At 42.0% G+C, this 12851-nt stretch overlaps 1 protein-coding gene across 4 annotated transcripts; it reads left to right on the top strand.

Moving 5' to 3' along the window:
- The first annotated feature begins 1244 nt into the window (after positions 1–1244).
- On the top strand, positions 1245–11903 carry spock3 (SPARC (osteonectin), cwcv and kazal like domains proteoglycan 3). Of its 4 annotated transcripts, none has more exons than XM_029851017.1 (12): positions 1245–1593; positions 1733–1855; positions 5936–5944; positions 6030–6069; positions 7119–7227; positions 7809–7917; positions 7999–8107; positions 8194–8301; positions 8544–8765; positions 9322–9384; positions 9864–10001; positions 10096–11903. In XM_029851017.1, exons 2-12 carry the CDS (start codon positions 1733–1735, stop codon positions 10251–10253), a joined length of 1188 nt encoding a protein of 395 aa, XP_029706877.1. In that variant the 5' UTR covers positions 1245–1593; the 3' UTR covers positions 10254–11903. The 4 variants fall into 4 exon arrangements, with proteins under 4 accessions (XP_029706877.1, XP_029706876.1, XP_029706878.1 ...); XM_029851016.1 differs by having other exon boundaries at positions 1251–1593; positions 8541–8765; XM_029851018.1 differs by lacking the exon at positions 5936–5944 and having other exon boundaries at positions 1251–1593.
- The last annotated feature ends 948 nt before the right edge of the window (positions 11904–12851 follow it).

Here is a 12851-nt window from a genome sequence, read left to right as displayed (position 1 = left end):
CAGTAACAATGGTAGTAGTAGTAGCAGCAGTAATAGTAGCAGCAGCCATAGTAGTAGTTTTAGTAGTAATAGCAGTAGCAGCAGTGGCCATAGTAGTAGTAGTAGTATTACTAGTAGTAGCAGTAACAGTGGTAGTAGCAGCAGCAATAGTAGTGGTGGTGGTAGTAGTAGTAGTAGTACTAGTAGCAGTAGTAGGAGCTTGTTCTTGGTGTTTTCCGGAAAAGCTTTAAACCCTCAGACAACAGTCCAAGATCTGAAATATATATTTTAGTTTGATCCATTTAATCTACCAGTTGGGGCATTTATAATTCATCCTTTTTTTAAATTTAAAGATAGTTCAGGTAAAAATATGGTCTGTTGGAACTCTGGAAGAGATCAGGGGATTCACCTGTGTGAACCCCCCACCCCCCAATCTCTTAATGGATTCTGTCCTTTCAGGTCTTTACCCTTGTTTCTTCCTTTAGCAGGTGAAGGAATGTGTTGTCTCTCTGAATGTGTTGACGATCAGACACCCCTTAAAATCCGTAATGCGTTGATGTGTCAAAGTTTGATCAGAGGTCAGCAGGAGTTTGTGTATATGGTCATGCATGTATGTGCGTGTAAGCATGTGTGTGTTTCTGTGTGTGCGAAAGAGACCACTTTGTGTATTTGTTGGTGACTGAATAATGTATGAACCCAGTGGGCTCTCACACACACCAACCCGCCCACACATCCCAACACACCCACCCACAGACCCCCCCCCCCCCCCCCCCCCCCCCCCCTCCCACACACACACACACACACGAATACACAAAGCCTCATATGTATGGGAAATCGAGGTCAAGGTTGGTTTCTACAGTCTCTCTGGAGATAATAGTCATATTTTCAAACTGGAGCCCTTCAACGTTTTTGTTGAGCCTGTTTCATGTTACTTTCATGTTTTATTGTCTCTCTCAGAGTGGTGAGCACTTAAAACAACACGGAAGAAAGAATATAGACAAATAGACAAATGAACTGATGAGATTAATATTAAATTTTCATGAAGAAAGCTTTTCTGAAATAAAACTATGAATTCCTGGATGCTGAGCATAAACTGACACATGATTAATTCCATTAACGGTGATTTTATTGTTCAGTTAACATCTGTCCGCAGGAGGAATCATCTGCTGCATTAATAACAGGAAGTATTTGAGAACATGCAGCTCTATATACAGCCACGCTTTTGAGTTTTCGCTTAGTTATATCAGTAAGAGTGGATCTCATATTTCTATGTTGCAGCATTACTGGACTCATCGTTGTTATGAGCGGCCTTATTAGGTGGGCGCTCCGAGACAACGCAGTGTCCGAGTGCGATGCACATTCACGTTTTCCGCTGCACACCGACAAACGGTGCAGAGAGCCGGCGAAAGAGGGAGAGGGGGCGCGAGAACTAGAAAGGGGGAGAGAAGGGGACGGAGTGTGACGGAGACGTAAAGAGAGGAAGAGAAAGAGAGGGAGCGCAAGAGACGGAGCGAGAGAGAGGGAGATAGAGAGAGTGGGAAGGGGCCGCTATTACTGGTGACGGAGAAGAGTAGCGGGCTCGCAGTCAGACTGGAGTGTTGCTTCCGAGACAAGGTAGGACACAAACGCCTCCGCCTCACTATTTTTTTTATTAGCAGTTTTCCTCCCTCGTGCGCCCCCGACAGGATTACCAAATGCGGGGGTTTTTCGCGCTGTCCTCCAACCTGATCTCGGTGTTGTTGTGCACCCGCAGATGCTGAGCGTCGCCTTGCTGTGCGTGTGCGCCGTCGCCTTCGGACGCGTCTCCGGTCGCTCCGACAGCGGTAATTTCTTGGACGATAAGTGGCTCACGGGAAGATGGGACAAATTCAGAGATGTAAGTTGCATTTTGGCTGATCCTTCTTCACAGCGTCCCCACAGCTCGGCCGTTCCTCCCATCTTCATTAGGTCGCGATCATGCGCTCCTTGTTGCCTCGCCATGTCCCAGCAACGCGTCACGGGGCCCTTTGTGGTGTTTGTCACCTGCTTCAGTAAACACGGTCACGTCAATAGGATTATTTCCCTGACTCTGCTCGGAACGGAGGGATAAAAGTGAACATCGCTTGGAGACCACCAAATTCCCGAGTGGGGCATAATAACTGTCGTACCTGAGTGGGGAAAGGATTCTGTAGCTCTGGCCTGTGAGCTAGACTGAGAAGACATGTCAGCCACAAGGTGCTGGCAGAAGACAATAAAGCCAGGTAGAGGGTATTACTTGAATTTACCATGACAACAGCCACAGAAGATCCTATTAGGAACATCTACAGGCTACAAATTAGACTACTTTAAACTGAAAAGTTCTTGAAGGGATATTGTCTCATCCAGTAGTTGCTGTGTGTGTGTGTGTGTGTGTGTGTGTGTGTGTGTGTGTGTGTGTGTGTGTGTGTGTGTGTGTGTGGTTCCGTCAACCGTCATTGTCATTTTATGCTTCTGTGTGTTGCAGACTGCTGCAGACTCTCAGCCTGCTTTTGTCCATAAAGTGTTTAATATTCCTGCTCTGACCAATGTTCCACCAGGACACTGTGCACTGTTTCAGACGTGCACAGGGGACGTGTCCTATATGGGCTTTCTAGTGGACATTGAAGGCATCATTAACTGCAACGGTTTTATGATGATCCCATTTTATTGGCTCTTGTTCTGAAACTGCTGGGCAGAAACTAGTTATTGACACCAAAAAGACCAGTCTAGAGGAGCTCTTCCTACAATCTTATTGTTTTACTTTTACAGCATGCCAAAATTCATTGAATACAACCAGAAAGCACCAATGATTTCACCCTATCATTTCCAAATAGGAGTCATTCTGTCCTCCGCTGGCGTAGAGTCTAGATCCTGAATAATCAACTTTATATGTAAAGAACTTTCCATTTTCTCAGATGTGCTCATCATAGCAGCCACATTCTTTAATAGCTCGTAAGAAAAATAACAACACATTTACACAAAATGTTGTTTGGTGAAGTAAAGGTTCAGATGATCATGTTGGAAACTAATTTATTTCTACTAGAGAGTGATGATTCAGTGAGATTAAAGTGAAGAACAGTTTCTTAAGAAATGCTTAAATTCAGCGTTGCTTTATCAGGGTATTCAATGCCAATGAGAAAACACAGATGAAATCAGATTACTCTTTCATCCAGACTTTTCCATCTCGGACGCTGAAGTTGTTGGTGTGTTGCCTGATGGACCAAAAAGCTGTTTTTTATTATTACATGGTTATTACAGGATGTTGCTCCTCATTCAGACTTGTGCTGCATTGTTGTGTGCATTTAGAGGCTGGAACAGTCATGCTGGTGTAGATCACAGACAGCAGACAATCAACACCCACCTTGTTAAGAGAAGCCATCGTAATCTGACTGTTTTGCTGCAATGTTGTGCATTAAATGTCACAGGAGAAGTGAATGTTTTGATAGCTGTGTTTCCTCCGAAACCACAAATTTGTAGTACCGTATTTTCTGGACTATAAGTCACACTTTTTTTCATAGTTTGTCAGGGGGTGCGACTTGTACTCCGGAGCGACTTATATAAATACATTATTACAGAATTTCACATGTTCGTTATTTTCACACTGACAACAACAAGAGGGCGCTCTAGGCGTGTGTACTTGAGGAACGAGTTCCTTTTGCGACGCAGAAGAAGAAACGGTGCTTCGTCTATGGAGTTAGACTTGATTGTTTGGTAAACTTTCTTGGATGTTCTTTATGCTATAGTTATCTGAATAACTGTTAATATGTTACGTTAACAAAGCAGACACGTACTCAGTTCGTTGTGGGTCATGTAGCTGAATTTGTTACGTTAGCATACCGTAACGCTATTGCTAAACCATGCTAATGTATTGCTAATTGCCTTTCAAGATGAAATATGTATGTTCTTGGTCTCGGATTTTATCAAATAAATTTTCCCCCCAAAATGCGACTTATTGTCCAGTAGGACTTATATATCTATTTTTCTTCTTTATTATGCATTTTTTGACTAGTGCGACTTAAACTCCGGGACAACATATAGTCCAGAAAATACGGTAAATGGTTTTATGTTGACAAACACCAGCTCATTCCCAACATGTTCCTGCCCTTTTTATTGCATCAAAGGAACATGTTTTAGTAAAATCCTGAACTACAGTGGTCCGCAAATTCCTTGTGAAGATTTCTGTGTGATATTCCTCTTCCTGCAAATTAGTAATAAGCCAATCAATGCAGGCTTGTAATGAATGATAAAACTGAATGTCAAGGATCATTTCAGATCTGGATTACAGCACATTGGCAATTATTAATAAAACTGTTTTGAAATTTGGATTTGTAGCACATTTGTAAATACTATAGCTACTGCTGTTGCAGGTTCTGAAGCCTCTCTAAGCACCATGTCAGCGAATCCCTCAGAGTCAGTGGCATTTGCAATAGATGGAAAGTTATTCCATTAGGTTGCTTTCACAGTTCCAACATACACATTCACTCCATAGGGTAAAATGCCTCCGCCTGTACATCAGTCTACCACAGAGACTGACTTCACAGTTGTCACGTGGCTGCAAAATGTCAATAACATTGCCCCTAGGCTCTCTCTCTCTCTCTCTCTCTTTCCACTTTCCCTCCCTGCTGCGTGTTAATTCATCAGCTCAGAACCATGTGATACAGTTTAGACCCAACTGTTAACCAGGATTATGTGAATTAAGATGTACAGAGAAACTGATGAGTGGTGATAGATTCAGACTTGCATGTCTGGTTCAGACTGGTTGGACCTGCTTATGTCATCGAAAGCAAAAAGGAAACCTTTTATTAAGAAGAAGAAACATTCACTACAAAATTTAAAAGAGAAAAACACAAAAAGTAGTTTCATTTGTTAACTTGGTGCAAATGTACAGTCCATCAGTGACAGAAAGGGGATGGACAACTTCCTTTAGACATTTAGAGAATTGGTTCATTTAAACCTCACGTCAGAACATATCTTGTAGGTTGACAGTTAACATCTTTGGTTTAACACATCAATCTTAGGAAATCTGCAGTCGCAATAAAAAGGCCATCAGTTCTTTAAGACAGATGGATGCATACATTTTAGCTAATCAGAAGAGCTGCTGTCTGATCCTGTAAAAAAACTCTGACATCATTATCAAGGATGAAATACACATAGACAGCACATTTAGTAGTTTATAATTGATCTCATTATTAACTGCTCTGTCTCAATTATCATAGCACATTTTGTTAGGTTAGCACACTATCCAAACTTGAAACCAGTTTCAACATGCTGTGATATAGATCTAAGTTGGCCTTTAACTACTACATCAGTTTTTGTTAGCTAGTTTGTTCTGGAACGACTGGACATTTGGTCTTTTACCCCAGAGCGAAGGTCAGAATGGGTCAATTATATGTTTGTGTTACTTGTGAGGAGAATAATGGTCTTTTTGTTGGCATCGATACAAGGATGCAGCATACCCCCATGATAGCTGAGGAATAATCAGCTAAAAGAAAACCACACACACACACACTTTTCTTTTCCTGAGCTCCTTTTATATTGTTGTGACTCCTTCCTTTCTAAATCCAAACTTTGCACAACTTTCAAACACTCAGCAGTTGTTAATAGAATTTGTAGTTAGATGTAAAGTACGACGTCCAAGATGGTGAACATGTGGAGAACTAAACTCTGAGAAGGAGCCCCAAGCACAGTGTCTCAACACTGGCCTGAGGTGGAGGCAATTTACCATCTAACCGCTTCATATTTTCAGACTTTCTCATGAAGGGGAAGTTGTAAGTTGCAGAAGAGAAAACCTGGATCCGTGCAGTAAAAAGGAAGCAGCTACTGTTTTCACTCATTTCTTGTATCAACACAAATATGCATATTTTATCTAAATATGTATTATGCCTCATTTATAAATGCCAAATTACTCTAAGCAAAGTTAATATTCCTTCTGTATCTCTCCATAATGCTTCTCATAAAGGAGGTGGAGGTCTGTATCTGTCATGTCCTGACATCTTTCAATACTTTGTACGTTTATTTTGCTGTTTGATGTTTATTGTTAAACCCTTTTGTAGGAGCCTGGAACTTGGACTCCTTCCAAACCATTTGATCAAGGTGAGTCTGAGGACCCTCACATTAAATAATGTGCGTTTCCTGTTTTATGAATGAGCAGGCATTTGATATTGAAGATTTTTCACCTTCTCACTTTAAATTTTGCTTTTGTTGAGTTTGAAGCCTCCCAACACTATTTACTGCACCAAACTACTATGATTTTTAATTTCAAATTGATTTCATCCCTCTTCACTAGAAAATCCTGTTAAGATTTAAAATTAAAAAAAACATTTATCGTAAAAGGAGAAATATCTGCAAAATGTGTTAAAATATAACAATGGCATTACAAGCTTACAGAAGATGCCTTTAATTAGTTAACTACAGTATTATATGTTTATCTAATTTATGCAGGAAAAGAAAATAGAGTGATAAGATCACACCAACGTGATGTGAAACTTCTGGATCTCAGTGATCAGTTGATCCTCAACCTCACAGACAGAGATGTCAACGAAACAATAGCATTAGGTCGTGCGTTGGGGGATGAAGCAGGATAATCTGCCAAAGCTGCTCAGGGATTACTGTAAAAGTCTTTCAGAGCAGAGGTCATTTACGAACTGTTCTGAGATCAGCTGAAGACTCCAGCCTGGCTCAGACCACCACACCAAGGAATGGTGGCAGGTCAGAAATGGTCCCTGACAGGGATGCAGATAAAGCAGCTGAGAAGTTGCTTGTCTGCTGTGAGATCTGATGCCAGATCCGTTGGGGAGGAAGCAAATGTGAGGCATCATGTGAGGCCTCATGGCCAACAAAGCCGGCTGATTTAAGGTCACAAATAGCCTCTTTAAGCAGTTCCATCTGTTTTTAGCTGTCAGGATAAATAACACTCTTATGGCTCTGAGTAGAGGATGCACACGTTTCCACTTTACTGTAAGTGTCAGGAGGTGGAATTACACCCCAAAACACACACAGACACACACACACAAACACACATTCACTTGAACTAGCCAAGATATGAAATACCGTAAATACATGTGTATGCTCCCTTTTATGGGTCACTCAGTGTTGTTGTGATTTGTGATTGGCACAAACACAAACTGTATTTTGGTTTCAAGGTTTGGATCCAGCCAAAGATCCCTGTCATAAGATCAAATGTGGTCACCACAAGGTGTGTGTGTCCGAGGATTATAAGACTGTTACCTGTGTCAGCCAAAGAAGAGTTAGGTAAGGACGCACACACATCTGCACACTCACTAACATACACGGACACACACACATGCACACGGACACACACACACACATCTTTGGTGTGCATACGTTGTGAAGCGGTGCATTAAATTTGCCTTGCCACGTTTCCATGATGACAGCAGAAAATCCAGATGTAGATGAGCAGCAGATCTGCTGTCATCTTGCAGTGGGATAATCACCACACTGGTGATCGGTTCTTTCAGGAGGTGTGTTGACGGGGTTTGTGTCCTAGAGTGTCCCCCTGTAAAACTGGACAAGGGCAGTAACACCGTAATGACCCCATTTCCCAATCTTTACTCCAACTTGATGACATTACACAATGTATGTCATAAAATTAATCACATATAAATCCTAATCCTTGTGTCATTTCTGAAATTGATGTTGGAACGAGAAAAAAATAATTTCTGCTGCACAAAATATCAGAAATATTTGCAAAGAATAAAGGAGACAATAAGATCAAATCCTTTAATCAGATTCATGTACATACAGATGTGGTGTGTGTGTGCGCATGTGTGTGAGTGTGAGACAGTAATTAAATGGCTTCTATCTCTTCATAGTTTTAAAGAGCCCAGCTGGTCTCAGAGTCCAGGATCCAGCTGCAAACCTTGTCCAGTGGTGCATCCTTCTCCTGTCTGTGGGACTGATGGTCACAGTTACTCCACCAAGGTAGCAGCACATACTGACTGAATATAGAGCACACAAGGACCCTTTAATCATTCTGATCTGTCCTCTGTCTCTGTGGCTCAGTGTAAATTGGACTACCAAGCATGCATCACAGGAAAGAAGATTGCTGTCAGGTGTCCTGGCATGTGTCCTTGTCCTGCTCAGCTTCAGATGAGCTCTACGGAGAAGACGGGTATTTATTTGTATTTGTGACTGCACTTTACTGATGCCACAACGCGGTTCCTTATCTGGTCTGTACTTGGTTTTGCTGCTCCTCAGTTTGCAGTGAGTTGGACCTGAAGGAGGTGGTGAGTCGCCTTAAAGACTGGTTCAGAGTCCTTCATGAAAACGGCAACCACAAGAGAGTGATGAAGCCAGAAAAGAACAGTAAGCATTCTCTTTTGTAACCTCTCAAACCCCACCACCCGGACAATGACCTTCATGAGTTAAGTGGCAGGGCCAAGGTCTGGATAGATATCTGGACACACATTGTCAGACTATCTCCAAACCAAAGGAGCAACTAACATTCCAGCAACAGCATTAAAGGACATAGACAATGAAACTGTAAAACCTGCATGATAACGTTAATTAACCCTTCTCTGAACTGTTTTTAACCTGTTCCCTAGCAGAGTTTGAGGTTGGGCTTTCACCCCTCTGTAAAGAGCCTCTGGGCTGGATGTTCTCCAGGTTGGACACAAACTTTGACCTCCAGCTGGACCAGTCAGAAATCAAGAGCCTCTACCTGGACAGGAATGAGCCTTGCTCTGACACATTCTTCAAATCGTGTGACATACACCCCGACAAATTTATAACCAGTACGGAATGGTGCACCTGCTTCCAGAGGTACACAGGTAACTTCGCCAAGCAAAGTTTTCCTTTTCAAATGAGCAGTCAGATAAAATTTTCTGTGTAACTTATTTAGTTCCCTAAACTAAAAAATGTTTGTGTTCTCTGTGTTCATGAGCAGCAGTTAGTTAGAGTGTAGAGGTACTAAAGTCCAGCTCTGCACAGTGCTGGGAACAGTGAACCTGACCACAAAAAGAGACGTTCCCACAAACTAAGATGTTCCCAGAAAATAAGACGTACTCACAAGCAGAGATGTTCAAACAAAACCAGATGTTACCGCAGAGACGTTCCCATAAACTTACATATTCCCACAGAGACGTTCCCAAAAACAGAGCGAGCTTACAATCAGAGATGTTCTTACAAACAGACATTCACACAAATAAGCGTTCTTAAAAATACAGATATTCTTACAAACACAGATGTTCCCACAAGCAGAGACGTACACTCTGAGACATTCCAACAAACTGAGACGTTCCCACAAACAGAGACGGTTCAGCAGACGTTCCCTTTAAAAAAATCAGCGTTTTACTGCCTAAAGCCACCACATGTGTCCTGTTTCAGAGTCACCCTGTAAAGCCGAACTATCCAGCATCACCAAACAACAAGTGGGGAAGAAACTTCTTGGTGAGATGAGAACACCACACAGATGCTCTTCAGCTGTTACCAGTGTTGTTTACACAGGAACCAGCTGCTGCTCCTAAAACTGACCTTTTAAAGCAAATTCAAAATGAAATAGAGATCCTAAATATATACCTGTGTCTTCGCTTAGATCACCTTTATTATAGCTATTCATTCAAGGCATTTTATTTTCTTAATTTTTGGCTGGAAATGAAATATAATGTCAAGATACTATTTTACGGCAGTTTACCATCAGAGTCAACCATCTAGAGAGCTTTTTCAACTTTGCTCAAATATATTTCTACAGTAGCTCAGAGCAGCAAAAATCAAAGCAAACAATCTCTAATCAGGCATCCAAATCCTCTTCGCCCTGGTTCACACTTTTGGAAAAAGAACCCCCAAGTTGTCCAACAGTGTTGAGATGTTGGGAGGGGTTCTGTCCTGCAGGAATTCCCAGGACGCATCTGTGTCTTTTGGTTTCCTAGGTCAGTATTTGCCTTCCTGCGATGAGGACGGATACTACAGGTCCCACCAGTGTCACAGCAGCAGCAACCAGTGCTGGTGTGTGGATCGCTATGGTAACGAAATAGCAGGCTCAAGAACTCACGGACTGACAAACTGCGGTAGGAAGGAAGACGTGAATATTTGACGGCACAACATGATCACAACCACATCACTTCACGAAGGTGTGGCGGATGAATCTTTGTCTTTATCCAGGGGTGATTTTGGAGTCTTCTGGAGACAACGGCAGCGGTGACTCACTGTTCACCGACGACGGCGAAGACTCGTTTGTACTCCGTGACCAGGCGGCTCTGGATGATGAGGACGATGAAGACGAGGATGATGACGATATCAATGACGAATACTTGGCGTAATTTGGGAAAAATGAGAAGAGATGAGAAGAGAAGCTATCAAAGTGCAGGTTTGTAAGCGAGTCTCTGGGCAGCTCATCCTATGGACAACTCTGTGTCTCATTTGTTAAATTGGAAGAGAAAAAGAGGAACAACTTTCCTGCCGAAGGCTGACCGGCAGCAAGTCACAATGTCCCTAACAAGACAATATTACTTGGACTAATCGTCAGCCAATCCAGTACTTTGGATTTTGTCCCGGGCAAAGATCTGTCCCTCCATTGGAAGTCTGTTTCCTCTACTGTGTCCTGTTCTTGTACAGCAGTCCAGCGTTTGGCCCCAATGTTAAAAGAGATTTTGGCTTCAGCTTTTCATCTTCAGTTCTTTGTCCTCATCACATGTTCCTGTGCAGGTGGGCTGTTGATAACTAGATAAACCTTTAGGCTCCCTTTGATTAGATAAGAGTTTGACATGTCTCATTAGCAGAATAAAGGGAACGCTGTCGTTTGGGAATGAATCCAAGCCACACAAAATATCTGATTTTTTTTTTTGACGACAGAAGTTTTTGCATTAGAGTGTACAACACTGCATGATCTTATTTTCTTTCTCTGAACTGGAGGCCATCCTAAAAATAGGCACGATGGTGCACAAAGCTTTTGGGTAAAAACTGTTTTGCACTTTCATATAAAATCCATTTGAGCTGAAAGCCTGAAGAAATAAGCCAAAACTCCCCTGAATGCAACAAAGAGAGTAAAATAAAATCAAAGTGCTTGTGTGAGGTGTGGCTTGAGGTTTGAGGATGGTGGTGCATCAGGCATCCAGATGTAAGTCTGTGGCTTTGATACGAGCACACGACCAAACCGAGGGTGAAACTCTTGTATGGCTGTACAGACACAGCGCTTTGAAGACACTGTGGTCAAATTGGGGGGGTTGCCTTTACACTGCACAAGAGTGGCTTCACTGTCTAAAGAGCAGCTCTGGCTTGGGCCTGCTATGATGTGTCGCCATAAAGGGGCCACATTTCAGAGTTTGGATGAGTTCGAAGGTAAATTAGGATGTATAGAGCCACAGATGTATGTGTAGACAAACACAAGTAAGACTTAGATTCTGCAGGGTTTGAAACCTTCTATATTAATGCACTGGCTCCAGGGCGTCTTTGTTTAAACATCTATCTTCAGAACAAAAAGGAGGACAATGCTTTTGCATTGCTTGACTTGTCCCCAGTCATCTCTGACTTCTTGTAGCGTGTAACTGTCAGAGTTTAGAAGTCATCCCAGACTGTGTATCCTTGCTAATCCCACAGACTGTTGATGCAGAGTTTGGATTTGCTGAGCTGCTATGCTGCGTCACAATTCTCGATGTGCCCTTGGGCCTCACATATAGTCAACATATAGTCAAAATCATCGTAATACCTGGAATGTGCCATCTAGCTACCTGGTAAATATTTCTTTCTTTATTTTGACTTTTCTGGTCTGACTTGCATACATAATCCCATAAGTGAGGTGGCAAACATTTCAAGAGAGCTGTTTGGTGCAAACTAAGTCCTCAGACGCTGCAGCCCCTCTCAGCCCATCTCACGCTACCATCACAGCTCTGGGTGTTTGGAGCTAATCACACAATAGCATTTCTTACAGTGTATGTATCTATTGCTGAAATAAAACCTATATTGATCCATTATTGCTGTGATGTTTACTGTAGGAACATTGTGATGGCTTAACCTTTCGCTTCTGTGTGTGGTTTCATTTCTGCATGGTTGGACTTTTTTTTGGAAGAAACACAGTTGTTTGTGTTTTTGCCAAGAACATATGAAGAAGAATTCCTTTACGATTACCAGTGTGCTACCGCCATAAACACAAGTTAAACCTTCATCATTTAAATATTAATGGTGACGTGAGAGAGAAACGGCTTGTTTAGAGGTTATGTTGTGTGTGAGGGAACGTTACTACATTATGTAGAACAGCTACATATTTCATGAACAATGCTACACACACACCAGCAGAGCCAAACCAACAAACACTAGTAAAATAGTGCCAGAACTGAACATTTTCCTTGAGCTGACCAAAATTTGTAGCTGTTATCAAGACTAAACTTTTGACATTATTTTTCATCTATGAGGAACTCACACAACGTGCATCTGCCTGGGTACGTGTGCATGTGTGTTTTTCCACAGACTTTTCCTCCACATGTTTATACCAACCAGAGAGAGCTTATCTCATTTCCAGTCTGGTCCTGGAGGGATTCCAACAATAAAAAGGTTCTGCTTGTGTGAGGAGACAAATGACTGATGACAAAGTCTTGACAGGAAGTTCTCACTGTGCTGTTGTTTCCTGCTACATGTTATTTTCTTTATCAGTTCCATGTTTTGTGTGATGTGCTTATGTCGCACTACCGCCACCTTTGTCTTATAAAAATAATGTTGTCATAAAGGTCAACGTTCCAACATTTACCATCATTTGATCGTAAATTGATTTAAAGCTCCAAGATTATCTTGTTGGTAGTTTTTCCTCTTCTAAGACAGATCTTTGGACAGTGTTCTCATCTCCTTTATACTGTTTATGTGTCCACAGCAGCACATAAAGCCTTTCGATTGTTGAAGTGTTGAACGTTCTCAAAGCTGAAGCATCT

The sequence above is a fragment of the Takifugu rubripes genome, chromosome 17 (assembly GCF_901000725.2).
Source record: "Takifugu rubripes chromosome 17, fTakRub1.2, whole genome shotgun sequence".
NCBI classification, from domain to species: Eukaryota; Metazoa; Chordata; class Actinopteri; order Tetraodontiformes; family Tetraodontidae; genus Takifugu; species Takifugu rubripes.
Note: the sequence above shows the minus strand (reverse complement) of the source record. Positions and strands in the feature narration are given on the sequence as shown.

Excerpts from the sequence above, each read along its gene's own strand:
- spock3 (XM_029851016.1), top strand. The coding sequence starts at position 1,733 with ATGCTGAGCGTCGCCTTGCTGTGCGTGTGCGCCGTCGCCTTCGGACGC. Across the intron at positions 7,228-7,808 it reads GTCAGCCAAAGAAGAGTTAG|TTTTAAAGAGCCCAGCTGGT; the intron begins GTAAGGACGCAC and ends ATCTCTTCATAG. Across the intron at positions 9,385-9,863 it reads AGTGGGGAAGAAACTTCTTG|GTCAGTATTTGCCTTCCTGC; the intron begins GTGAGATGAGAA and ends TTGGTTTCCTAG.